Here is a 25,222-nt window from a genome sequence, read left to right as displayed (position 1 = left end):
ATCCACTGTATCTCTTTTGCCTCACCTTGAGGCATCTGCAGGACAGGCGGCAGAGCCAGGAGTATTTAAAAAGTAAGTTCATACCTAGTTGGGACTGTCAGATAACCATCATTTAAAAATAGAGCTAAAAGGTAATTTCCTACTTGGCAAAACTATGTTTTTGCATTTAGAACTCATTTTGGAAGTCAGTTTGATATTTGCCCTTTTATGAACACATTATCTGGGTATTAAATGAAAAGAAGTAACGATTTGTACTCAATCCATGTTATAATGTAATTGGAATTACCTCTAATAGTGGCGGAATGGAAAACAATGTGTACCCTCCAACTCACTTAACATATATTAATAGCTTAGTGGTAGCCTCTTGGATATAAAAAAGGAATGGTATTTGGCTTCCAGGGGACAAATGACAGAAGACACAGGGACTTCATAGACTTTCTCTCTGAAGAAGTTGATCAAGAAGGACCAAATACTGTGTAATAAGATAGAATTATTTTATATCAAAGTTGTAAATCTGTATCATTTTTCTTACTTACAAATTCTTTTTTTTTTTTTTTTTTTTTTTTGAGACGGAGTCTCGCTCTGTCGCCCAGGCTGGAGTGCAGTGGCCGGATCTCAGCTCGCTGCAAGCTCCGCCTCCCGGATTTATGCCATTCTCCTGCCTCAGCCTCCTGAGTAGCTGGGACTACAGGTGCCCGCCACCTCGCCCGGCTAGTTTTTTGTATTTTTTAATAGAGATGGGGTTTCACCGTGTTAGCCAGGATGGTCTCGATCTCCTGACTTCGTGATCCGCCCGTCTCGGCCTCCCAAAGTGCTGGGATTACAGGCTTGAGCCACCGTGCCTACCTACAAGTTCTAAAGGGCTTATATAGGCATTGTCTCATTTCTTAGTTTGATTTACAATTGGGACTTCAAAGCTTGAAATGTAAATGATTTAGCTAAAATCATGATTGAACTTCTAAAATTCAACTCAGAACAAATACTCAAAATGAAACCTCTTCTGTACCAAGTGCTTAAGCAAAACAAAGTTAGAATTTCCATGGAAACAGCCTGGAACTCTGGAAGTAGAAGAGAGGACAAAAGTAAGCATGAAAATGCATTTATTTATTTTTTGGTTCCTCTTCACCTCTGCCCCTCCAAACCTCAAGCTGTCATCTTAATGAACGCTTTCAAGCCTCAGAGGGAATTAAGAAGAACAATATTTGACAGGAGTGAGGAAAGAACTAAATATAGTTCCCTTGTGAGAGAAATGTATTCCATAATCTCATCTACTTCTCTTTCCCTTATCTGGGTAATCTCTCCATCTTTCAACGTTATTTTTGTGCTGCTTTTATTGTAGAGTCAGTTTAGCTGTTCCTTGGTTGGAATAGAATAAAGATAACATGAGATATGATTTTGTCCTCTTTTGGAAAGGTCATTTAATGAGACAATTGAGATGAGTTACTAAATTAATATTGTACATATTTCCTTGGTATAATAATGCTTGCTCAATGCTTTAGAACTTCTAAAATGCTCTCATCTCCCTTAATTTATTCGATGAGTATAACCTGAGAAGTAGATGGAACAACTATGCTGACTACTATCAACCCACATTTTATCAGTTTAGAAGGGTTTAAGATCATCCTGATGATAAGTAATGAAGCCAGGACTCACCCAGCACTTTGGATCTCAGCCCCATTACTTTCTCTAACTCTACAAGTAGCGTGCCTGACCGATCATTATGTCACAGCTATTCTCTCCTTCCTATTAGATATTAAAAAATTCCATTTGTTTCTTTTTAGAAATGTATTCTTGGCTGGGCATATAATCCCAGCACTTTGGAAGGTTTCTAAAGTGGGAGGATCGCTTGAATCCAGGAGTTCAAGACCAGCCTGGACAGTGTCATGAGAATCTGTCTCTACAAAAAATAAAAAATGGGCCGGGTGCGGTGGCTCATGCCTGTAATCCCAGTGCTTTGGGAGGACAAGGCGGGCGGATCACAAGGTCAGGAGTTCAAGACCAGCCTGACCAACATGGTGAAACCCCGAATCTACTAAAAATACAAAAATTAGTCAGGCGTGGTGGCGGGCGCCTGTAGTCCCAGCTTCTCAGGAGGCTGAGGCAGGAGAATTGCTTAAATCCAGGAGGTGGAGGTTGCAGTGAGCCGAGATCTCACCATTGCATTCCAGCCTGGATGACAGAGCAAGACTTTGTCTCAAAATAAATAAATAAATAAATAAATAATATAAAATAAAAAATGAGCTGGGCACGTGGGTGCACACCTGTACTCCCAGCTACTTGGGAGGCTGAAGTAGGAGGATTCCTTGAGCCTGAGATGTTGAGGCTGCAGAGAGCCACGATCATGACACTGCACTCCAGCCTGGGTAACAAAGCGAGACCATCTTAAAAAAAGAAAAAAAGAAAATAAAGAAAATGTATGCTTTAGCGTTAGCATTATCAAGTAAAAATCTTGCTCTCTATAACTGCTAATATTGCTACTGCTGCAGATCAGGAAGAAAGGTACAGCCTGGGGTAGGTGGACTTTTGGCTTTTCTGAGTCGCCTATTTTTGACAAGCTCTTCCCAGAACTGCCTGACCTATTTTTTTATCAATAAATCAAAACTGCTTCATTTTCAAGTTCAGCAATAGACAGCTCATTGAGGACAAAAGTGACCTTCCACAAATCTGAAAAACTAAAGCACATCTTTTGGAATGAAATAGCCATTGATGCATTGACTGAATTCAGTAGCTTAGAAATTATTTTAGTGGTCCTAGATAATACCTTGGGGTACAGTCATCTCTGTCCCTGGAGACAGGCTGGTAACTATTTTTCCTTGGAAAATTAAAGTTTAAGGTTGCTGATAAGTCTAAATAGGCTAACAGTTATGATGTGAAATGGAAACTATGATATGGAATCTGTTATTACTGCTGTCTCTTGTTTATAACTATTGAAAACCAATGGGAGTTCAAGAAAAGATGTCATGGATTTGGGAAATACCAGGACCAAGAAATCAATAAACAATCCTTTCCAGGACGGGCGCGGTGGTTCACACCTGTAATTCCAGCACTTTGGGAGGCTGAGGCCGGCATATCCCTGAGGTCAGGAGTTTGAGACCAGCCTGGCCAACATGGTGAAACCCTATCTCTACTGAAAACACAAAAATTAGTTGGGCGTGGTGGCGGGTGCCTGTAATCCCAGCTACTTGAGAGGCTGAGGCATGAGAGTCACTTGAACCTGGAAGGCAGAGCTTGCAGTGAGCCGAGATCATGCCACTGCACTCCAGCTGGGGTGACACAGCAAGACTCCGTCTTAAGACAAACGAAACAAAACAAAACCCCCCGAAAACCCAACCCCAATCCACTCCATAATTAGTGTAACATACACCTCCAGACAGTCAATATGACACTCATTTGATGTTCTAACACATACCTCATCAGATATTACCACATCATTGTGGATATAAATTAAAACATCCCAATAGGTGACTTCCTCTGGTTAGCTACTACTCCTGGGCCGCACAACAATTGCTACTACATATACATATATATACATATATATATGTATATATGTATTTTTGAGAGAGTCTTGCTCTGTCGCCCAGGCTGGAGTGCAGTGTGGCACGATCTCTACTCACTACAACCTCTGCCTCCTGAGTTCAAGCGATTCTCCTGCCCCAGCCTCCCGAGTAGCTGGGACTACAGGCGCGTGCCACCACGCCCAGCTAATTTTTTGTATTTTTAGTAGAGATGGGGTTTCACCGTGTTAGCGAGGATCGTCTCAATCTCCTGATCTCATGATCCGCCCATCTTGGTCTCCCAAAGTGCTGGTATTACAGGCGTGAGCCACCACGCCCAGCCACTATTACATATTTACTTACTATATATATCTGGCGCTGTGGCAAGCAGTTGGTATGCTTTTTAAATTTAATATTTAAATAACCATGCAAGACAAGTATTATTGTCACATTATTATAGATGAGGAATGCATTAAAAAAGTGAATTACAGACCGGGTGCGGTGGCTCACGCCTATAATTCCAGCACTTTGGGAGGCTGAGGCAGGCAGATCACGAGGTCAGGAGATCGAGACCATCCTGGCTAACACGGTGAAACCTGGTCTCTACTAAAAATACAAAAAATTAGCCGGGCGTGGTGGCGGGTGCCTGTAGTCCCAGCTACTCGGGAGGCTGAGGCAGGGGAATGGCGTAAATCCAGGAGGCGAAGGTTGCAGTGAGCCGAGATTGCACCAACTGCACTCCAGCCTGGGCAACAGAGGGTGAGTCCGTCTCAAAAAAAAGTGAATTTCAAAGAGCAATTGGCTTCACTCGCACTGCTGAAAAGTAGGAGTCCAGCTCAAATCTCAGTTTATCTGACCCCAGCACCACTGGGCTGGTCCCGCTTCTGACTAGTCCTCTCTACTACTGGCCCACGCCTTCCAAGGCATCTTTCAGCTAACCAGTTTTCAGTGACATGAAGTCCTTTAGGTGTCCCCTGGTGGGATAGGGGATGACCTATATCATTTGCTAAGTATAAGGCAGATAATTGAGTTAGTGAAACTTACTTTAAAGGCACAAAACCAGGACATTGAGGAGAGGATTATGCTCACTGAAAATGTTACATATCAATCATGGCTATTAATTCAAGTTCAAAAGAGAAATCATTCACCTTTACTACAGAATTAGAAACAGCCAATGCAACAGAAGTTTTTAAAAATTATATTTAATACAAGTGAATAGATTAGAAGATCTGAAATGTTATAAAGCAATATACACAACGAATAAATAATTTGCACAGGAGAGTCATGTCTACATTACATAACACTGTCTAGTATGGGAATACTTAAAGTAAATCCAGTGATAATGGAGAAAGTCCATAAAAATGCTAACCTGTCTTCCCTTGTATGAAATTGTTCAAGTATAAAAATCCAATACAGTGTAAAATAGTATTCAATTTAGTTTAAGAATAAAAATTGCAAGTATTGCAGTTTCAGAAGAAAAATGTAAAGCAGCATTTAAAGACTACGTAAGAATAGTGTTAAACTAATGAATTACCAATAAATGAGATCTACACAGGCAAAATCAGAGGAGGAAGCATGAAACTAGCAATATATACTGTTTGAAAAAAAATCTAAAAACTAAACTAAAATGTGTTAATGTAAGAGTACTCTCTTATACAGTGCACATATGAATTTAAATAAATCCAAGTCAACATCTTTAGTTGAATAGGTTAATATTTAATACGCTACATCTAGACCTACTAAATAATTTATGCCATGAGATGAATACATAATTTTACAGTGTCACATCTAAAGTTCCTTTCTTTAGAGTGCAGCATAGTAAAACTTAAAAATAAATATCTTAAATAGCATTACTATTAAGGCACAGTATAAACCACATTATCATTAACCTTTGAAGAATTGTAATCTCAGTAACCTTGTTGTCTCATGTACTGTAGTCACTAATAAATAGTTTTAAATATGACTCTGAAATAGATACTAAAAAGTGTAAAATTACTTAAAAAGGGAAAAAAAAATAAATGTCCTTAAGACAGTTCTGCAAACTTTGCCTGCCTTTATTCATAAGCCACGAGTCGACACAATAAATAGAAAGAGAAGGCTGTTGTAGTAAAAGCCGGATCCTATTTCAGAATCAGAATTGCTGACACCAGCAGATACAAGTTTCCCAAAATTGAAACAGGATGGGGAGAGGGATTAGAATGTGACAAGCTCATCAAACAAGCACAAGTGATGTGTTCTTTCCAGAACTGTGTGTTATTGATTGTCTGTACAGCTGTTGCACCCATTAATTCCACATCACTTGTTCCACAGTTCCACTCATCCACAGGACAGATGAGAAAATAGCTTTGGTGCCTGTCCACCATTTTACCCACTGCCACGCTCCTAGATTGATTGTTCGATGCCCATTTTTGAGATAGTAAGAACAGGACCTTCCGACTTGAAAAAAGTTCTATAGGCCTTAAGTGACTGCTAAAAATGACAATCAGTGCTTTCGCCATTTTGTTTGTAAAAAATCTGCTTTTAAATGTAATTCAAGCTACATATTGCTCGCTCTGTATTCCCTGGTTCAACTAGATTCAAACAGCATTTTTCTAACTTGTAAAAGGCAGTTTGCTTCCCTGATACTATAAAAAGAGCAAAAATAAAAATCCCGTTACAAAAGTGAAGTTCCGTTGTTACTCCTGGCGTCATTTCATAGTGGCCTTTCATTTACTCAGGCTCTTTGGGATTGATTTCCAAAATTGTGCCCATTCCTCTCATTCTTACCTCTTTCTCATCTAGAACACTACCTGGAGTATAAAAAAAATAATAACTCTGCTTCACAATAGCATGGCTGTTTTTTGTTTTTTGTTTTTTTTTTTAAAGCTGTTAAGTCAATGTTAACTCTCTTATTAGCTACTAAAAATTGGAAAATTGGGAGGGAAAGAGAAAACAATTCAACTTTGATCAGATGGCTGGTCTATTGCATTCGGTCTGTCTGCAGCTGCTGAGGCTGGTACTGGCCAAATGCTGCAGCGGCGGCAGCTGCTGCAGCGGCGGCGGCAGCTGTCCCAGGTGCCGCTGCGGTGATTGGCTGCTGGACTGCGTAGCCATAGCCCCCAGCGGTAACATATCCTGCAGCAGCTGGAGAGGCTGCATAGGGGTACTGGTCATAGGCAGCAGCGGCGGCGGCAGCAGCAGCGGCTGCTGAGTATTGTGCGTATGCAGCTCCAGTGTAATCAATGTAAGGGGTGGTGGAGGCGGCAGCTGCTGTCGGCTGGACATGTGGAATGACCACTCCTGGCTGCACAAAAGCCTGCGGATAGACATAGTGGGCAGGTATCCTGTTGAGAAATGGAAAACAAAGTCAGGTGGTAGTCACCTCCTATCTGTAGCATGTTGTTCAAAGATAAGACAAACTCAAATTTAGTGGTTATTATGAGCATAGGGTTGCCACAATATCTACTTTCTAGTGGTCCACTGAGAGTACTCGGGCAGTAGCCAAAGTCATAGAGTGCCCCCACAAGAACTGGACCCCAAAAATATGATGACACCCTCCCTGCTAGAATTGTCATGTATGATTATTTGGAGCTGTTAAATACAGTTTATCAAGAGTTTGGAAAATAAATCAAGATTCATGAGGGCTACACACATGAGATACTTAACAAGTGCTCGATTGATGAAGCTTTGGAAAATTTTGTAATGAGTTCACAAAATAAAAATGTTTAATTAAGTAAATAGAAAAATTCTTAGCCAAGAATATAGGACTCAACAGGTAGTCCATAATTATTCACTTCTGTGGGGTGATCACCAGTTCGTCGAAATTAACATAAACGTTAACAAAATCCGTATGTTTATTATCATGGCAACCCTACTTGAAATTGCTATGCAGACTCAGCACACATTAATCTCTCTGCAACCTCAGTCACCCTTATTAAAAATAATAATTAAAAAAGGAAGCAGGCGACAAAATAAAAAAAAAGGAGTTTAAAAGTTCACAAGTGTGGTAAACACAGCAGAATCACACTTCTCAAACGAACTGTAGTGCAGCTCACTCTGTCACAAGAGGCTGTCGTGGGAAGCTACAAAAATGCTATTAACATTCATGGCAGTGATTCCCAAAGAGATGTGCAGCACACTTATTTTCTTTTTTTTCTCTTTTTTTTTTCCCCATAAAATTCATAAGGACACAACGGTCAACCAAACCTGTTTGACTATCAGGCACCTGAGGGTCAGCCAGCTTGTTTATCTCTATGCAAGACAGACAGAAGGGGTTTTGGGGAAATGATGAGGCTGAGGGAAAAGGCAGGACAGGGAAGTACAACTAAATATTTCTAAAATTAATAGAAATTTAAAAGGTTTACATAACAAGAAAACTTTTTTTTTCCACATCTACTAACTCTCATTTCATCCTCCAAATCAGCAGAAATACGTTAGTGTTATGTTTGAAATCTGCCCTATTCGTTGATACTTTGTACAAATCATATCAACTGTATAATCATGTGTTATCCTGCAAAAGTTCAAGAAAGTCAAACAAAACCAGTACCTTTTAAAATTATACATTCACAGATAATACAAGACAGACTCCAATGACCTTACTTAAAAGTTAATGTGGTTAAGAAAATAAATCACAAGAGGTATTTAAAAAAAACTCTATGCATCTCCATTCTCACTCTTGCAATTTATTACTGCCCATCTGAAACACTACCATGAATATCTGATTTATCTTCTTCTTTAAAATAATCTCCATTAAAGCCCCCTATATTTGTATCTAAAATTATGACACTAGAATGCTATGTGGTTGTTGGCAAAGCCAACTTATAAGAAGTACAAGGACAAGTTAACAATCTTCCAATTTCAAAGAACTCAAAACAGAGAAGAGCACATGTAGATTGTTCAGAAACATAGATTTTGCTTTGCCTTTTCAGAGTTTCACTGAAAGCACTCATTAGCGAACATCCATGGAAAAGATGAATTTATCTCAGAGGGTAGTGGACTTTGGCCCCAATGATAAAAATACACTCGATTTTACCAGACTTGTAGATCTTTCCCAGTGCCAGGAGAAACGACGTCATCAAGTGTTTCTGAGGACACTCAGAGATGTTCTTAACTGCGTGTCAGAAACCAGGCCGCGTGGTCGTCACACACTCAGAACGCTGCTGCAGGTCAGGTGACTGGCTCGCTCGCAGCAACAGGTGTGGCTTTATGAAACACTGTCCCTGGAGGCTGCCACCTCCACAACGTGTAGACACGGCTAAGAGAGCCTACTCTCATGCCAGTTTACATGTGGTGATGGACAGCAGGGGCTGCAGCCGGGCTATTTTTGATCCTGTCATGCGACAAGGGTTTCCAGCGGGTAAAATGTCTTTATAAGGCCAAAGTAAAACATGTATCAGCTGCAAACGCCAGCCAGTGCGGATCTCACTGACACCGAAACCTTAACCCCTTGTACTCACTCTCAAAGTTCCAAGAACACCACTGTGGATGCTAGGTTGGTATCTCTGAACAAAGGTGTTAACTGAAAATGTTTCTCCTACAAAAAGGCAGGAGAAAGTGTTGTGAAGAACGCATTAGAAGACAGGCAAGGTTGCTTACGGGGCTTTAGCCCTGCGTTTACTTCGCATTAGGAAATAGTTTTGATTTCACAATGTCAAACAATGAGAATATAAGGAAAGTTCACTGGATTATCAGACTCCTACATGAAGTTTGGCAAAGGTTAAAGAGACGTCTGGAAGGCAAATGAAAACCTAGAACATTTTAAGGCTTAGGGAAAAGGAGAACCCAAAAGACCTCAGAGAGCCTAAAATATCCTGGGTCAGGAAGGAAGGCAGAATTGGACTAAAGGTTCAAGTGGCACTTCGGAATGAAATCCTGAATTAGGAGTTTTTTTAATAGTCTGAGAAACCCGTTAAGGTGATCTGGGAATATCCCTCCTATTAGACATTTACCAATGTCTTTTTCCTTAACTATAAAATGTGCATGCCTAGTAGTTACAAAAAGCACAAGTGCAAAGAAGATACTTTTGGTAATTTTCAAAGAAAATTTACTACATTTTCCTTTTCTTCCCATCTCTTCAGGTTCCACTGACATCTCTATGTGACTTCTGAAGCAACATCGTAACTGGTTTTGAAGAAATATCCTAACTGGTTTCCTCTTCCAATCTATCTCACAGCAACTGATGACAAAGTCTCCACCTCATTTGATGACAAAGTCTCCATCTCATTCATTTGCTCAAAGTAATCCTTGGCTCCTAACAAACCAAACTCAGTGCAAATTTCTCAAGCCTTGGCATTCTAGGCTAAAATACCCAAACTGCCTCTGGCTCCAAAACACCTTTCTAGTGTTTCCTTCCACCTTTCCTCGAACCCAGGTCAACTGGGCTCCTTTATGTTTCCTGGACGAGCTTTACATTCCCAGATCCTTGCCCTTTATTCATGTCATTTATCCCTCACCGCGATGCTGTCTCTACCTGCTGAAATCCAAATCCCACTCACCTAGCTCTAGCACTCACTCGGTGTAGAGCTTTCAGAAATTTGCTTTATTTTTTAGTCTCATATTTTTCTTTTTTTCATGCTATCGTGTCTTAACACAGCCTCATATTTTGCATATGTGAAATGGACTAATAATCTCACAACCCTGGATTGCTGTGCATTAAATAAAATTATCTGTGGAGAGAGTCTACAATGACAAATATAGTAGGCATTCAATACAAGAGTTCCCTACCCTCCACCATTCTTTAAAACCTAGGTCGACTTCTACTTCCTTCATGAAGACTTCTGAATCCGATTCACTGCCCTGATGTCCATCTCTCTTATCTGAAGCCACATGGACAGCCCTTCTTGGTGCTTATTGGCTTTCTTTTTTTTTTTTTTTTTTTTTTTTTTGAGACGGAGTCTCGCTCTGTCACCCAGGCTGGAGTGCAGTGGCCGGATCTCAGCTCACTGCAAGCTCCGCCTCCCGGGTTCAAGCCATTCTCCGGCCTCAGCCTCCCGAGTAGCTGGGACTACAGGCGCCCGCCACCTCGCCCGGCTAGTTTTTTGTATTTCTTAATAGAGACGGGGTTTCACCGTGTTAGCCAGGATGGTCTCGATCTCCTGACCTCGTGATCCGCCCGTCTCGGCCTCCCAAAGTGCTGGGATTACAGGCTTGAGCCACCGCGCCCGGCCGCTTATTGGCTTTCTTATTGGATTATGAGAGAATAGAGTTTTGTCTTTTGGGGCTACAACTTGACAAAGAGGAAAGAACACAGCTTCTGAGGTCAGGCAGGCCGTGATTCTGAACCTAGAATCAGACTCTAACACTTAGTAGTTCTGTGATCGTGGGATGTTAATTAACCTCTCTGTGTCTTAGTTTTGGAAAAGATATTAACAATGCCTTCAACAAATACTGTGAGAATTAAATTATGTAATTTATGTAAATCCCTTATCATTACAATCCATATGGCAGATGTTTGGTTAGTGTCAGTTACAGTCCGTCCTGCCCTCCTTAGTGGACACCATAAATACTAAGCACAGTGTTACCACACCCAGCATAAAACTGAGCACTTAAAGGCATACTGAGTCAATGTTTAAGTTATGTTCAACCTGATCTAAACTAGCTCAGAAATTTCTACTCACAGGTCTGTAGCCTCCCCTCTCCAAGGTTTCAATAAGGAAATGCTTCTTTCAAACATAAACTGTAAAATATTGTTCAGCAAGTTTACAAGTTTTTCTACATCTGCCCACTGTGCTACATCGGAAATTCCTTTTAGGCCAAGGATTTTTTTTTTTTTTTTTTTTGAGACGGAGTCTCACTCTGTCGCCCAGGCTGGAGTGCGTGGTGCGACCTTGGCTCACTGCAAGCTCCGCCTCCCGGGTTCACGCCATTCTCCTGCCTCAGCCTCCCGAGTAGCTGGGACTACAGGCGCCCGCCACCACGCCTGCTAACTTTTTTTTTTTGTATTTTTAGTAGAGACGGGGTTTCACCGTGTTAGCCTGGATGGTCTCGATATCCTGACCTCGTGATCCGCCCGCCTCGGCCTCCCAAAGTGCTGGGATTACAGGCGTGAGCCACCGCACCTGGCCTTTTTTTTTTTTTTTTTTTTGGAGACGGAGTCTCACTCTGTCGCCCAGGCTGGAGTGCAGTGGCGCGATCTCGGCTCACTGCAAGCTCCGCCTCCCGGGTTCAAGCCATTCTCCTGCCTCAGCCTGGGATTACAGGCGCCTGCCACCACGCCCGGCTAATGTTTTGTATTTTTTAGTAGAGAACGGGGTTTACACTATGTTAGCCAGGATGGTCTCGATTTCCTGACCTCGTGATCCGCCCACCTTGCCTCCCAAAGTGCTGGGATTACAGACGTGAGCCACTGAGCCTGGCCCCTAGGCCAAGGTTTTGTCTTTAAAGGCCCAAAGCAACCTGGGGGCCATTTAAGGACCACATTCAAAAGAACAGTTCAGTTGCTAGAATTTCAAATAAGTCAAGTCAAATTTGAAATTCTCAAGCTTCTTTTCAGGCCTAAAACAGGAACATGTAGCATTCAAACAGAATTTAGGATGACCAGGTGTGATTTGTTAGGTACAGACTCTGAAATTAGAGCAGTGTTGAGAACCTCTTAAAAAAGAAAAAGAAAAAGAAAGCTTGCTTGATCCACCTGGAATGCTATCTATTTCTAATAAGAATCTCAAGTTCAAACAATTCATGCACACAGTAATAATCACCATCCTTTATAAAGACAAGTTAACATTAGAAGGAGTGGAAAACAAAAGGTTGCTATCAAAACACATTTGCTTTCAAATTTCCATATGACACATCTTACACTGGTGGTTCTAATTTTCCTTGTGCTACCTTCTTTCTTAAGGACTGATCTACAACGACTTCCAAAACCTGTCCAAATTCCTATGCCCAGCTCTCAAGATCCACCTTAGACAGTCTGGTTTCTCCACGCACTGAGTCTTCTCCTCTATGCCTCTGCTTCGGCTCACTCCATCCTATACCCTCCAGACATATTCAGTCTTCCTTTTACCTGACTACGACATACCCAGTGGTACAAGTCTAGTGCCAGTCTACTTGCCACGCATACCACAGCCTTATTCAACTCCTCCACCTCATCTATTTTCTTGCTACACTGAATTCCTTTTGTACTTGAAACAATACCAAGTCATTTAGCAATTAGTAATTCTTGACTGGTTTTTGCATGACTTTTGCTTCCCAAACTAATGTGCAATTCCCTCGTTTTGCATCACCCACTGGCACAGTGAAAAAATAAACACATGCAACTACCTGTTGATTGATTCCATTTTATAACTGTTTCAAGATTATTAGTGTGAACTCACCACTAAGCTCACATCACACCTTCAGATACAAGCTCTCCTCCCTAATCCCACCTTAAACAGATAGTCTAAATGAATTACCCACAGAAATAGCTGAACCCATCAACCCACCATTTGTTGTCAGTATCTGGGTTGGCTTGGATGGGGCTCTGATAAATAGCTATGGATATAGGAAGGCCCTTTCTGATCATATTGACAGAAGAGTCTTCCACAGCTTAAAAAAAAAGGTAGTTGACAATAACAGTAGGTACTGATATGTTAGAGCTATAAGGAGGTGGTCATGGGAAATATAACCTGACTCTTCTAAGTCAAGTTATTGTTACTTCCTTTTTAAAACCTATTCTTAGAGACACATATGGTAGACAACCATCTATGTAGACAGATTCCAGCCTTCCAGGTTACACAGGTGGATGTTTAGGTCCTAAGCTATAGAAGAAATTATTATTGAGGATAAAATACTCTTTCAACAACATGAACATTTAAAAAGAAAATTTAAGTATCCTGCGTTAAGAGTTACAGGAATGTTGATCAGGTAGAATACAGCCAAAACAGAATCTAGTGTCCAGGATAAATGGAGGCGGGGCCGGGGGGGGGGGTGATCTCCCACCCATATAACCTCTGAATGGAAGAGAACTGGGGACCTTGGAACAGGAAAAATGGTAATCACAAGACCCAAAGACAACACAAATATAAACACGTGTTCACCTGAGTTAGGTCCAAAAGGTGAAAGTTAGTGCTACACTACTCAAAAAAACTAGCTTATGTTAATAAAATCTGATGAGAGTTGCTGAACCTTTAAATTAGATGGTCTAAAAGTGGATACACATTGCAAAAGAAAGAACCCCATTCCCAGAAAATTTCCCATAAAACAGAAACTTAGGACATGCAAGCAATGAATCTGTATTCTGACAAAGAGAAATCACACGATTTAGCACTCACTACAAAAATATGGTTAAACAGAAGTCACAGGCTACAGCTTAAAAGCAAGAAAAAAAAAAAAAAGGCCCTTTGCTTCCCATGGCAAAGTCAAAAGTCAACACCCCTCAACACCACCACCAAAACCAAAACGCAAAGAGCCCCTTCCCCAAGGAAAAGAAAACACTTTCACTACAGCTCTTTTCAATTAAGTAAAAAGCACACAGTTTAGCTATCAACACCACTTCATTACTGTAATAAATAAAATAAAGCACACGAAGGGCTATTGACTATTGTGAAAAATAAAAACAACAACACCAACATCCATGCATCGTTAATCACCATCTGAGCTTGTGTGTCTGAGTCTACTGGTTACAGAGTTTAATTCCAAACAGAACTATTCCACCTCTTATCATGGTATCCTTCTGATCAGTTAGCTTAACTGTATACGAGCCCTGTCAGGTTAGAAAGAGATAAATAAAATTGAGTCAAGTTGAACAGTAGTAATGGTGATGGGACACAATCGTCTTGTACACAAGTCATACCTGGTATTTTTGTTTTGTTTTGTTTTGCTAATCATAAGCTCAAACTTTGTCTCGTTTGGAGGCTGCATACTTGGTCAGATAACTTGACTCATCTAAAAATATTTATAGTATCAGCATTAAAAATGCACAAATATATATATAAAATTATATAACCAGGAACATTCTGTGACATCATGATCTTATCTGTATATAACAAAGAGGCAGGTTAACAAATGATAGTCATACTGAAACTTCAGAAAGTCTGATTAATCAACTTACCCGAAAGGTCTCTGTATAAGGGCTGGATGAAGTTGTTGAACACCAAAGGCAAAACCTAACAACAAAACATACCACATTCTTTATTTGTGCATGGTTAGGCATTTATTACTCGTACAAGTAAAATGCAATCACAACTTCCACTTACAAAAGATAACCATTCTTTTGCCACTTTAAAGAAACTGTATGTATGTATATTTTTAAAAGTCAGTTTTATAAATGCTATCGTTGATTCAAAATAAAGGTTTTAATAGGGGAAAAGTGGAAACTTTAAAAAAATCTGCAAAGTTTAGTTGGTAGACACAGAATCAGACCTTGGGAAAATGTTCATGAAATAATATTAAGTACAGCAGGATCTGACAATGAAGTTACATCTCAAATATTCTTACAGTTTTGAACCACAGTCTATGAAAAGTCTTTGTAATCTGGAATGTTCTGAGATGCTTCAGACAATGCTTTGAAAGATTATGGGTTTTAGTTTTCAGTATTCAAAATTCACACACACACACACACACACACACACACTTTTTCTGGATACTACATACCCACAATGTATTTCTGGATACTACATACCCACAATGTATTAGACAAATTTTTTTAATGCCCATGAATATTTGCACAAGCACTCACTGTCTTGACAACCTAGTTTCCTTTTAAACCTGTTTGGAAGGAAGTGTCAACCTCTTCCCAAAATTTCAGATGGAAAGGCTTAGAAGTGAAGAGTACATGATTTAATCAAACTTTACAAGTAAAGATGCCTGACCAAGGAAAAGATTATATTTGCTTAAAAATCAACTCTCAACTATTTGTGCTAATGCAAAGGGCAGTGTTGTCAATAATCCAAGAGATATTGTTTTCCCATAGACAAAAAGATGCTCCCTTTTGGCAACTAATAGCTACCTAACATAAGTAAAATATTTCTCATCTCTAAGCCTGTTTCTTTGTCTGTAGCAAGGGTTTTTGAGTAAGCGCAATTTCTGTTTTCTTTGATTGCCAATACTCTGTGATTTTATGTTAAAGTTTTACCATTTGGGGCCCGCGCGGTGGCTCGCACTTTGGGAGACCGAGGTGGGTGGATCACCTGAGATCAGGAGTTCGAGACCAGCCTGACCAACACAGTGAAACCCCATCTCTATTAAAAACACAAAATTAGCTGGGTGTGGTGGCGCATTCCTGTAATCCCAGCTACTTGGGAGGCTGAGGCAGAATTGCTTGAACCAGGAGGCGGAGGTTGCAGTGACCCTAGATCGCACCATTGCACTCCAGCCTGGGCAACAAGAGTGAAACTCCATCTCAAAAAAAAAAACACACAAAAAAACACCTTTACCATCTGTACATCACCCCTACCCCTTAATGCTTCCCTTGGGTCTGTGTTCAAGTCAGATTGCCTGCTCTGAGTACAGTGCAACTGGTGCTGAAAGGAGAGACACCACGAAGTAGGGAAATATATTAGTTGAAGTCGACAAATTTGGCTAATATAATCCACATGTGAATTATCTACAGGTGGCTAAAAATTGGAAAACTGAGAGCAGACTACAAATGTATGTCATATAGGAAACAGGTGAGTCATGACTAACTCTTCCTCCTGTACAAACTCTTTAGACCCCCAAGATCCATTTTTGCACACAGGTACATTTCAAGCCCTGAGAGGAGTATTTACAACTCTTTTATGTTTAATGCCTTGGTAGAATAACAAGCCATGTTCAAGTTTACTAAACACATCTACAGAGGGAGACAATGTCTTCTAAATTAGAGAATCAGCCCGCCCGTAAGTGGGGCGGGGGGGGGGGGGTTCTTGGAGAGGGGGGTAGGGGAGACAGACATTTCTCACCTGGTTGCATGATCCTTGGTTTTGCTCCTAAGTATGCCAGGTTCACGTTGGCCTTTCTGCCATCAATGATGGGATTGGGATCCTTGCAGGCCCTTTCGGCAGCAGCCCGGTCAGCCATGGTGACCTTAGCAACAGACACACACAGACATACATACATAACCTCTACATTAACCCCTGAAGGAAATCAAGAATCACAATGGAGAAGTCATTCATGATAAAACTGAGATCAAACTTTCTTTCTATTCTTTTCTTCTTTCGGCTGGACCCTCCTCTTTGATCTCCCATTTTTAAAAGGCGGGCGGGGTGGGGGGAGCGGGTAGACGAAGGGAAAAAAAAAAGAAACCCTCTAACCCTGCCCCACCCCTGACATCTTAAGGGTGCTACTAGGGCCTAGCTGAGATTTGGAAGCCTAAATTCTTGGAACTCTAGATCCTCCTTCCCCGACTCCCCTGCCCCCCAGGTCCCTACTCAGCCTCAGAGGCACCGTTTGCTTTAAAGAAAGTCCAGCCTCACATCCGCCCAACGCTCCCAACCTCCCGAAAACACTCCCCAACGACAATAGCTATTGTCCCACTCTGGGGCTCCCTGCTCTTCGGCAGCTGAATTTGCACGCTTAAATCTCTAGGAAGGAAGCTTAATATGCTCTGTTTCAGTTCGGCAAAGAGCCCTAGGATGATCCTTTAAAAGAACCTACCTTTGCAATTAAAAGGCGGGGGGATGACACAAGGGGAACAGCCCCATACCTCGTGGGGTGTCCCCTCCCTGCCCCAGCCACACCACCAGAACACACGCATTTTTACAAAGCAACAGCGCGCTTAACAACCGGCCTGCAGCCCAGGAATGCTGCAATTGTTTGGGGTTGCGGCCCCTCCCTCGCAACTCTCCGCACCCCAAATCCGATGGTCATTACAGTTGTCTCCTTCCACCCCTGCCCTGCCTTGCCCGGCCCCCGACCTCGCACAGCGCTGGGTCTTCTCCGAACCCTGCGAGGCTGGCGCCGGCCCTCTCCCCTAGCAAAGTTTCAGTTCACCCCAGTGCGAAGGGGCAGCGCCGCCTCCCCGCGGGGCTCCTCACGGGTCACGCCGAGCCCTTCACTCCAAGCTCCCGATCCCCGGGGTCAGGCGCCACTCCGTCCCTCTCCCCAACCCCCCGTCCGTGCAACTTACAAATCCATAGCCCCGGGACTTGCCCGTCTGCCGGTCGGTGATGACCACCGCCTCCTCGATCTCGCCGAAGACCTCGAAGTACTTGCGCAGGCTGGCGTCGGTGGTGTGGTAGGGCAGCCCCCCGACGAAGATCTTGGTGTACGTCGTGTCTTTCTGGGTCGTGTGCATCTTCGCGCCCGCCCCGCGGCTCGGACTCCGGCTGCGGCTGCGGCTCGGGCAGCGGCTGCGCCTCCTCCTCCGGCTCCGCGTCTCCCGCACCCTTTCGCGGCCGCCTGGGGCCAAGGGCGAGCCAGGGGGCGAGGGCGGCGGCGCGGCGGGAGAGAGAGGCCGGGGGCGGCCGAGGGCGCGGGGCGCGCGGCTTCCGAAGTCGCCAGCGGCCCTGGAGACTTGACTTCGCTCTCTCCTCCCGCCCCCCCTGCCGGTCACCGTACAAATTCTCCGGATCGTCTGGATTAGAATCCGGTTCTATAGAATGTGCAAGCGGTTTCCACTCACCCGGCGGGGAGGCCAAAAATGAAAAGAGAGGGTAGTCCTCAAGCGAAGAAGGGGGTGCTTTAGAGGTAGATTTTTCTTCCTTAGGAATCAGGTGCCTTGGGTGGGGTGTGGGGAGGGTCCGCGGGGAGAGCGTCCGAGCGCCGAGGCGGGCGGGGGGCGCGGCGGCGGGGCTAGGGGCGAGGGACTGCGCGCGGCTTCGGCTCGGGTCTGTCCCTCCCGCCGCGGGAGCTGGAAGACGAGTGCAGAGGACGGCTCTCCACCTCTCTGCTCCCTTCCCCCGCGGGCCGGGGGTCGACGCCCGGCTGGGGAGGGGGGCGGGCCGGACGCCTGCGATTGGCCGCGGCAGCACCTGGGGCGCCGGGCGCCGCCGCCCCCCAGCTGTTGGGAACAGCTGCTTCTCTCCCGGCGCGGCGCTGCGCTGGGGCTCTGGGCTCCGGCTCTGTAGCCGGCGCTGGGGTAGGGCTGGAGACGCCTGTAGGCGGCCTGGCTCTCGGCGTCGTCTGCTCTAACCAGTCAAAGTCTTAGGTACCCGGCGCAGCACCAGCCGGGACCCAGGGTGCGGGGACTGTGCCCAAGGAGGAAGCTGCGTTGCTTTCCAAAGTGGACGACGCTAGCTTTTTGGGCTAGGCCTCGGTGACAGGGCCGGCGACCTGGACTGGCGAACTGGGGTCCCCAGAGGCCTGGGGCGATTCGCTGAGAGGAAGATCCCCTCCCGGGTGCGGGGGGTCAAGGAGCTCGGCCTAACGATACCCAAGCTGGACACCCTGGGGTCTGAAGAGTGAGAAGGAGGGCCCCAACTTTCCTTGGCCCCCAAAAGCCGGTGCTGGGGAGAATCAGTGAGGTAGAGCCAGAAGGAAAAGAAAGATCTAGCGCTTGGGTGTAGTTGGGAACACCATTAGCCTTAATTGCGCACCGCCCAGCCAAACCAAGTAACTGGAGATACCTATGTCCATCAGGCACCGCCTTCTATTTCAGAGGACCATAAATTAGTACTTTAGCCCCCACAGTCACCAAATTTGTCTTTCCTCCCTAACTTAGTTATTCAGGAAGATTGGTACAGATGTCTCAGCATAAGTCGTCCTTTTTTTTTTTTTTTCCTAAACAATTAATCTATTTCCTTCTATTTGAATTACAAGAATGTTTAGTGGCTTGACCTCATCTGTTTTTATCTGGATGTAAATGTAAAAGGTATACTTTTTGAAATCAACTGATTGCATAACCAGTGGTTTCCACCAGCAGACCTGAAAGCATTTGTAGAACACAGAGCACCCCATATGTATTATGACTTTACATCAGCTTTTTGCAACTTCTTTTAATTGAGAGTTCATTCAATTAGGCCTTAAAATCATTCAGTCATACTTGAGGTTTGGATGAAAATATTTAATGCAGCCACCATTGTTGGTGCACAATTTCCTTTTAAGTCCTTTCTACCAGGAATCCACCCTACAGTCCCTACATTAATCGCCCCTGAGCGGCACCATTTATTCCATTAAAACAATTCGGTATGTTAACCATTAGAGAGGTGCATACTGTGTTTCTCTCCAGGGCACCTTTGCAGTCAACCCAAGAGGGTGAGAAATGTTGCATTTGCAAAGGCCAATGGGAATGCAAATATTCTTGTGCAAAACATTAAATATCGTTTTTCATCTTGCTGACTTCCTCATGAGGTTGACTTTTTGAGGTCATTGGTTTCTTTAAGTTTGAACCCTCAGTGGGAGATATAGAGAAATCAGAAATCTATTAAAGTTAAAAACATTTTTTTCACCCAATTAAAAAAAAATAAAGAATTTTACAAATAGATGAGAGCCAGAAAGTGAAATTGTAAAGAGCCAGCACACAGGTTCAAAAAGCACTCTGTGTGCTGGTATGATGAAGATAATTTTTAAAATTTATAAAAACAAAGCAGGCGGGGAAAGACAGGAGGCGTGGTTTGTAATATTCAACATCCATCTTGTGGTGTCATTTAAGAATTACTGTACTCAGATGAGGCTCAGGCAAAAAACCCTTTTGTGAAGGGAAGCTGCTCAGAAGCCTTAGAAGGGTGCCTTTGGCTATCTCACCTTTCTTCCTACCCGGATTGGGAGCCCACCCTGGAGGGGACTGTGATAATATCAGGGAAGGAGGGTGTCTGGGAGTGTAGCCAGCAGCTAGGATGTTCACTAGGTAAAGTGGTGAGATCTACGAGGAAATTCTGATCGCGGGTTGAAATACTTGTGTCCTAGAACTCAGCTTCTGGAAAATAAGACACTCCCGCCCCGTGCAACCCCTGACTGCAGTGTTTTTATTCTTTCAAGGGAACAGTAAATACTTGATCACTTTGCCTGAAACTTTGCCTGGATGGTCCCTAATTTTGAATTCCAGGGATAATTAAAACATTACTAATACACTGGTATTACGTGAGTCACTGAGAACAAAGGTTAAGAGGGATGGAGATTCCTTATTTTCCAAACCTATTTAAACAGAAGCCAGAATTCATACCCACTTCATCTCAACAAACTTTCAAGATCCCGCTCCCCTTCGCCCAGGCAAGCACCGTGGTAGGCACCATTGCTGCCCACTGTGGGTTTTGTTTTACATCTACACAAAGGTGGACACAGTTAAAATGGCCAGATCCTCATTTTTGGTGGATTTACGAATCTGAGTCATCAAACCATGTAGCCTTGGGGCCATAAAGTTTTCCTGAATTCAGGGTTTCAAGGTTAAGTACCAAATATTTCTGTACAATTACCCATTACAAATTCAGGTTTGAAAAACAATGCTGGGATAATCCTTTTGCTTTCTCAGCTGCTTTTGGCAGAGAATACTTGTATATTCACAGGCCTTGTGCAATATAATGTGCGCTTCTTTGGAAAGAAAGAACCATAAAATACTGTGAAAGTTATAAATAGATTCCACAAGCTTGTCATCTCCAAATTAGTACATATGGATGGCCCTGAAGTTTTGGTTCCCACTCCATGGCAAGATCAATATTATTTTATTACTTACAGTAAATTATTGTCCACTTTGTTCAAAATCTTTATCTGACTGTAAAGGCCAGAACCAAACTCACAAGTTTCACATTCATGTATAACTATCTTCTCTTTCCCCCTTCCCTCTTAAATTAATCATGGAAATCAACTTCAGGCTCACAGCCTTTTAGAATAATTTTGAAAAAAGAGAGTCATATTTCATGAAGATTGAGAAGCACTTTCTGGCTTATTGAGTCTCCTACCCCAGAGATAATATTGCTTTGGACAATAAGCCACCTGAGAGCAGGGTGACACTCTTAGGTGTCACTGGATCGCCTGCTGTCATTAAAACCCTTCAGAGGGTTCTACATATAGTTGGCACTAAAGAAATATTTACTGAAAAAAATTGATGTTTTAAAGATACTTACCTTCAAGCTTGATGGGAAGAAATATATTCTTTTTTTTTTTTGGAGACGGAGCCTCCCTCTGTCTCCCAGGCTGGAGTGCAGTGGTGCGATCTCGGCTCACTGCAAGCTCTGCCTCCCAGGTTCACGCCATTCTCCTGCCTCAGCCTCCCAAGTAGCTGGGACTACAGGCGCCCGCCACCACGCCCGGCTAATTTTTTGTATTTTTAGTAGAGATGGGGTTTCACTGTGTTAGCCAGGATGGTCTCGATCTCCTGACCTCGTGATCCGCCTGCGCCAGGCCCAGAAAGAAATACATTCTTGATTAGAACTGACGACCTATAAAGTGGGCACTTTTTTTTTTTTCCCCGTCTGGGCACTTTTTTTTTTTTTAAACAAAAATATAGCTTCAGTGAAGTCTTTTGTTTTGGTTGTTTGGAAACATTTTATCTTCTTTTGAGTATCTGTGTGAGCATTTTGATGTAAAACCAACAGGTTTTCTGGCCTTTTGAGAAGTGCTGTCATCAGCCGTATTTCTGTTTCTTTGGGCGGGTTGCTAATTCTCTCTTAGTAACAGATAACAAATGTGTGTGATAGGTTATGCTGCTATTTTAGCGTGCAGAAGAATTGGCAGTCAAAAACCTAGTCAGTTCAGCTCAGACCCACCTCTGGGGAAATTCTATTCATGCTGCATTAAACCACAGCTAAGCTGGTAAATAAAGTGAAATGGAAATTTGTGCCTGTTATTCAGTCATTAAAGTCATAATGCCTCTTTTACACTGAAAATCCGAAAAACAGAGAGCAGAGTAGGATTATTTGAGGGACAGGCAAGGGCACAAATCAAAGTGTCGAGGGACAAAAATGTTCATTGCCAGCGTCAGCGTGCCAACAATTTCACCCTGCCTGTGTAGAAGTAGCTTTAAGTGTATGCACACTTTAATTTCTATTATGTAAACCCGAAAGGCAAGAAAGAGAATGCAAACATTTTAAACCCACTGTGTGCTTGTTCACATTTTAAACTCAGGATGTCCTTTAGTTTTAAGTCTTTAAACAGTGAGCTTCTGAGCTGCCAAGTTATTTTTAGGGAACTGATGATACTCTCCAAATGTATTGAATGACCTCTCTCTGGATGACAGATACATTCTAATGCTGTTGCTTGTGGGCTGGGCAGAGGGTACCGGGTGATGGAAATAGTCCTGGATCTCAAGACAGGAGACCTAGAGTCTAGTCCAGGCAGTTATTAACCAGCTCCAAGACCTAGTTTGGTTTACTTCATTAAAAAGGACAAATGTGGTTAGAAAAAATACTCATGATCTTATCGTAGAATGGAGGATGCTAGCGTGACCCTTTATTTAAAGATGTCTATAGAGGGTGACCTCGGATATCGAAGATGGCTTAATATTAATACTTGAGTGTTGCTTATTAACTTTTTAATTTAAGCAATTTGAGATCATTTTGTAAGATTGATATTTTCTCTGATAACAAAAGGAAAGGCATATTCATGATAGAAAATTACGAAAACATAAAGATGTACAAAGAAGAAAATAAAAATTACCCACAATTCTTTCCACTCCTTAAAATAACTGTTGACATTTTAGAGTATCTAATTCCAGGATTTTCTTATACATAAATATACACACGTAAGTGTTACAAACATAAAGTATAAAGTACAGCTTTTATCAGCTTTTTAAAAAAAAACTACTAGTATACTGTATAGTGAATATTTTTCCTTGTTTTAAATTGTTTCTGCAATTTGAATAGCATTTTAGCATGTCATTGCCCCCAAGTTTATTTATGCAGTCTCTTTTTGTTGGATATTTATGTTATTTCCAACTTTTCCCTATTATAAAGGGCTCTGAAATTAATACCCTTGTAGATATATATATAGACATATATAGACAGATATATAGACATATATATAGACATATATATAGACATATATATAGACATATATATATAGACATATATATATATATATATATTTTTTAAGACAGAGTTTTGCTCTTGTTGCCCAGGCTGGAGTGCAATGGTGTGGTCTCAGCTCACTGCAACCTCCACCTCCTGGGTTCAAGCGATTCTCCTGCTTCAACCTCCCTAGTAGTAGGGATTACAGATGCCTGCCACCATGCCCAGCTAATTTTTGTATTTTTAGTAGAGACGGGGTTTCACCATGTTGGCCAGGCTGGTCTCGAACTCCTGATCTTAGGTGACGTACCCGCCTCAGCCTCCCAAAGTGCTGGGATTACAGGCGTCAGCCACTGCACCTGGCCAATAAATCTTTTTTAAAAAAACTTTTATTTTAGGTTCAGGAGTACATGTGCATCTTTGTTATAGAGGTTCATTGCTTGTCATGGGGGTCTGGTGTGGAGATTATCACCAAATAATAAGCATAGCATGTGATAGGTAGTTTTCCGGTCCTCTCCCTCCTCCTAGGGAGAAATTGCCACACTGCTATCCACAGTGGTTGAACTAATTTATATTCCTGCCACCATCAAGTTGGCCCCAGTGTCTATTGTTCCCTTCTTTGTGTCGATGTGTACTCAGTGTTTAGCTCTCACTTATAAGTGAGAACATGCAGTATTTGGTTTTCTGTTCCTGAGTTAATTCTTTTAGCATAATGGCCTCCAGCTCCACCCATGTTGCTGCAAAGGACATGATCTCATTCCTTTTTTAAGGCTGTGTAGTATTCCATGGTGTATATGTACCACATGTTCTTTATCCAGTCTACTGTTGATGGGCATTTAGGTTGATTCCGTGTCTTTGCTATTGTGAATATTGCTGCAGTGAACACGTGTGTGTGTGTGTGTCTTTATGGTAGAATGATTTTTATTCCTTTGGGTATGTACCCAATAATGGGATTGCAGGGTCAAATGGTAGTTCTGTTTTAAGTTCTTTGAGAAATTGCCAGACTGTCTTCCACAATGGCTGAACTAATTTACATTCCCATCAACAGTGTATAAGGGTTTCCTTTTCTCTGCAACCTTGCCAGCATCTGTTACTTTTTGACTTTTTTATCATAGCCATTCTGACTATTGTAAGATGGTATCACATTGTGATTTGGAATTGCATTTCTCTAATTAGTGATGCTGAGCAGTTTTTTTCATATGCTTGTTGGCTGCCTGTATGTCTTCTTTTGAAAAGTGTCTGTTCCTGTCCTTTGATCACTTTTTTTTTTTTTTTTTTAAGACAGAGTCTTGCTCTGTCACCCAGACTGGAGTGCAGTGGCGTGATCTCGGCTCACTGCAACTTCTGCCTCCTGGGTTCCAGCCATTCTCCCACCTCAGCCTCCCAAGTAGCTGGCATTACAGGCACATGCCACCACACCCGGCTAATTTTTTGTATTTTTAATAGAGATGGGGTTTTGCCATGTTGGCCAGGCTGGTCTGGTAATCCTGACTTCAAGTGATCTGCCCACCTCGGCCTCCCAAAGTGCAGGGACTACAGGGGTGAGCCACTGCGCCTGGCCCTTTGACTACTTTTTAATGGGGGGTTGTTTGGTTTTTGCTTGTTAATTTGTTTAAGTTCCCTACAGATTTTGGCTATTAGACCTTTGTTGGACGTATAGTTTGCAAAATTTTTCTCCCATTCTATAGGTTGTCTATTTACTCCATTGATAGTGTATTTTGCTATGCAGAAGCTCTTCAGTTTAACTAGATCCCATTTGTCAATTTTTGTTTTTGTCGCAATTGCTTTTGGCATCTTTGTCATGAAGTCCTTGCCAGGGCTTATGTCCAGAAGGGTATTTCCTAGGTTATCTTCTAGGGTTTTTAGGTTTTAGGTTTTACATTTAAGTCTTTGCTGAACTTGTTTATTCATCTTGAATAGATTTTCCTTTATGGTTATGAGGAAGGGGTCCAGTTTCAACCTTTTGCATATGGCTAG

At 42.5% G+C, this 25,222-nt stretch overlaps 1 protein-coding gene across 3 annotated transcripts; it reads right to left on the bottom strand.

Moving 5' to 3' along the window:
- Positions 1–4,676: 4,676 nt before the first annotated feature.
- On the bottom strand, positions 4,677–17,891 carry RBM24 (RNA binding motif protein 24). Of its 3 annotated transcripts, XM_025382992.1 has the most exons (5): positions 17,423–17,832; positions 16,902–16,917; positions 16,328–16,451; positions 14,500–14,554; positions 4,677–6,817 (listed from the first exon to the last, which is right to left on the bottom strand). In XM_025382992.1, exons 1-5 carry the CDS (start codon positions 17,659–17,661, stop codon positions 6,454–6,456), a joined length of 798 nt encoding a protein of 265 aa, XP_025238777.1. In that variant the 5' UTR covers positions 17,662–17,832; the 3' UTR covers positions 4,677–6,453. The 3 variants fall into 3 exon arrangements, with proteins under 3 accessions (XP_025238777.1, XP_025238778.1, XP_025238779.1); XM_025382993.1 differs by lacking the exon at positions 16,902–16,917 and having other exon boundaries at positions 17,494–17,891; XM_025382994.1 differs by lacking the exons at positions 16,902–16,917; positions 17,423–17,832 and adding an exon at positions 17,022–17,180.
- Positions 17,892–25,222: the final 7,331 nt, after the last annotated feature.

This window comes from Theropithecus gelada, chromosome 4, assembly GCF_003255815.1.
Source record: "Theropithecus gelada isolate Dixy chromosome 4, Tgel_1.0, whole genome shotgun sequence".
Taxonomy (NCBI): domain Eukaryota; kingdom Metazoa; phylum Chordata; class Mammalia; order Primates; family Cercopithecidae; genus Theropithecus; species Theropithecus gelada.
Note: the sequence above shows the minus strand (reverse complement) of the source record. Positions and strands in the feature narration are given on the sequence as shown.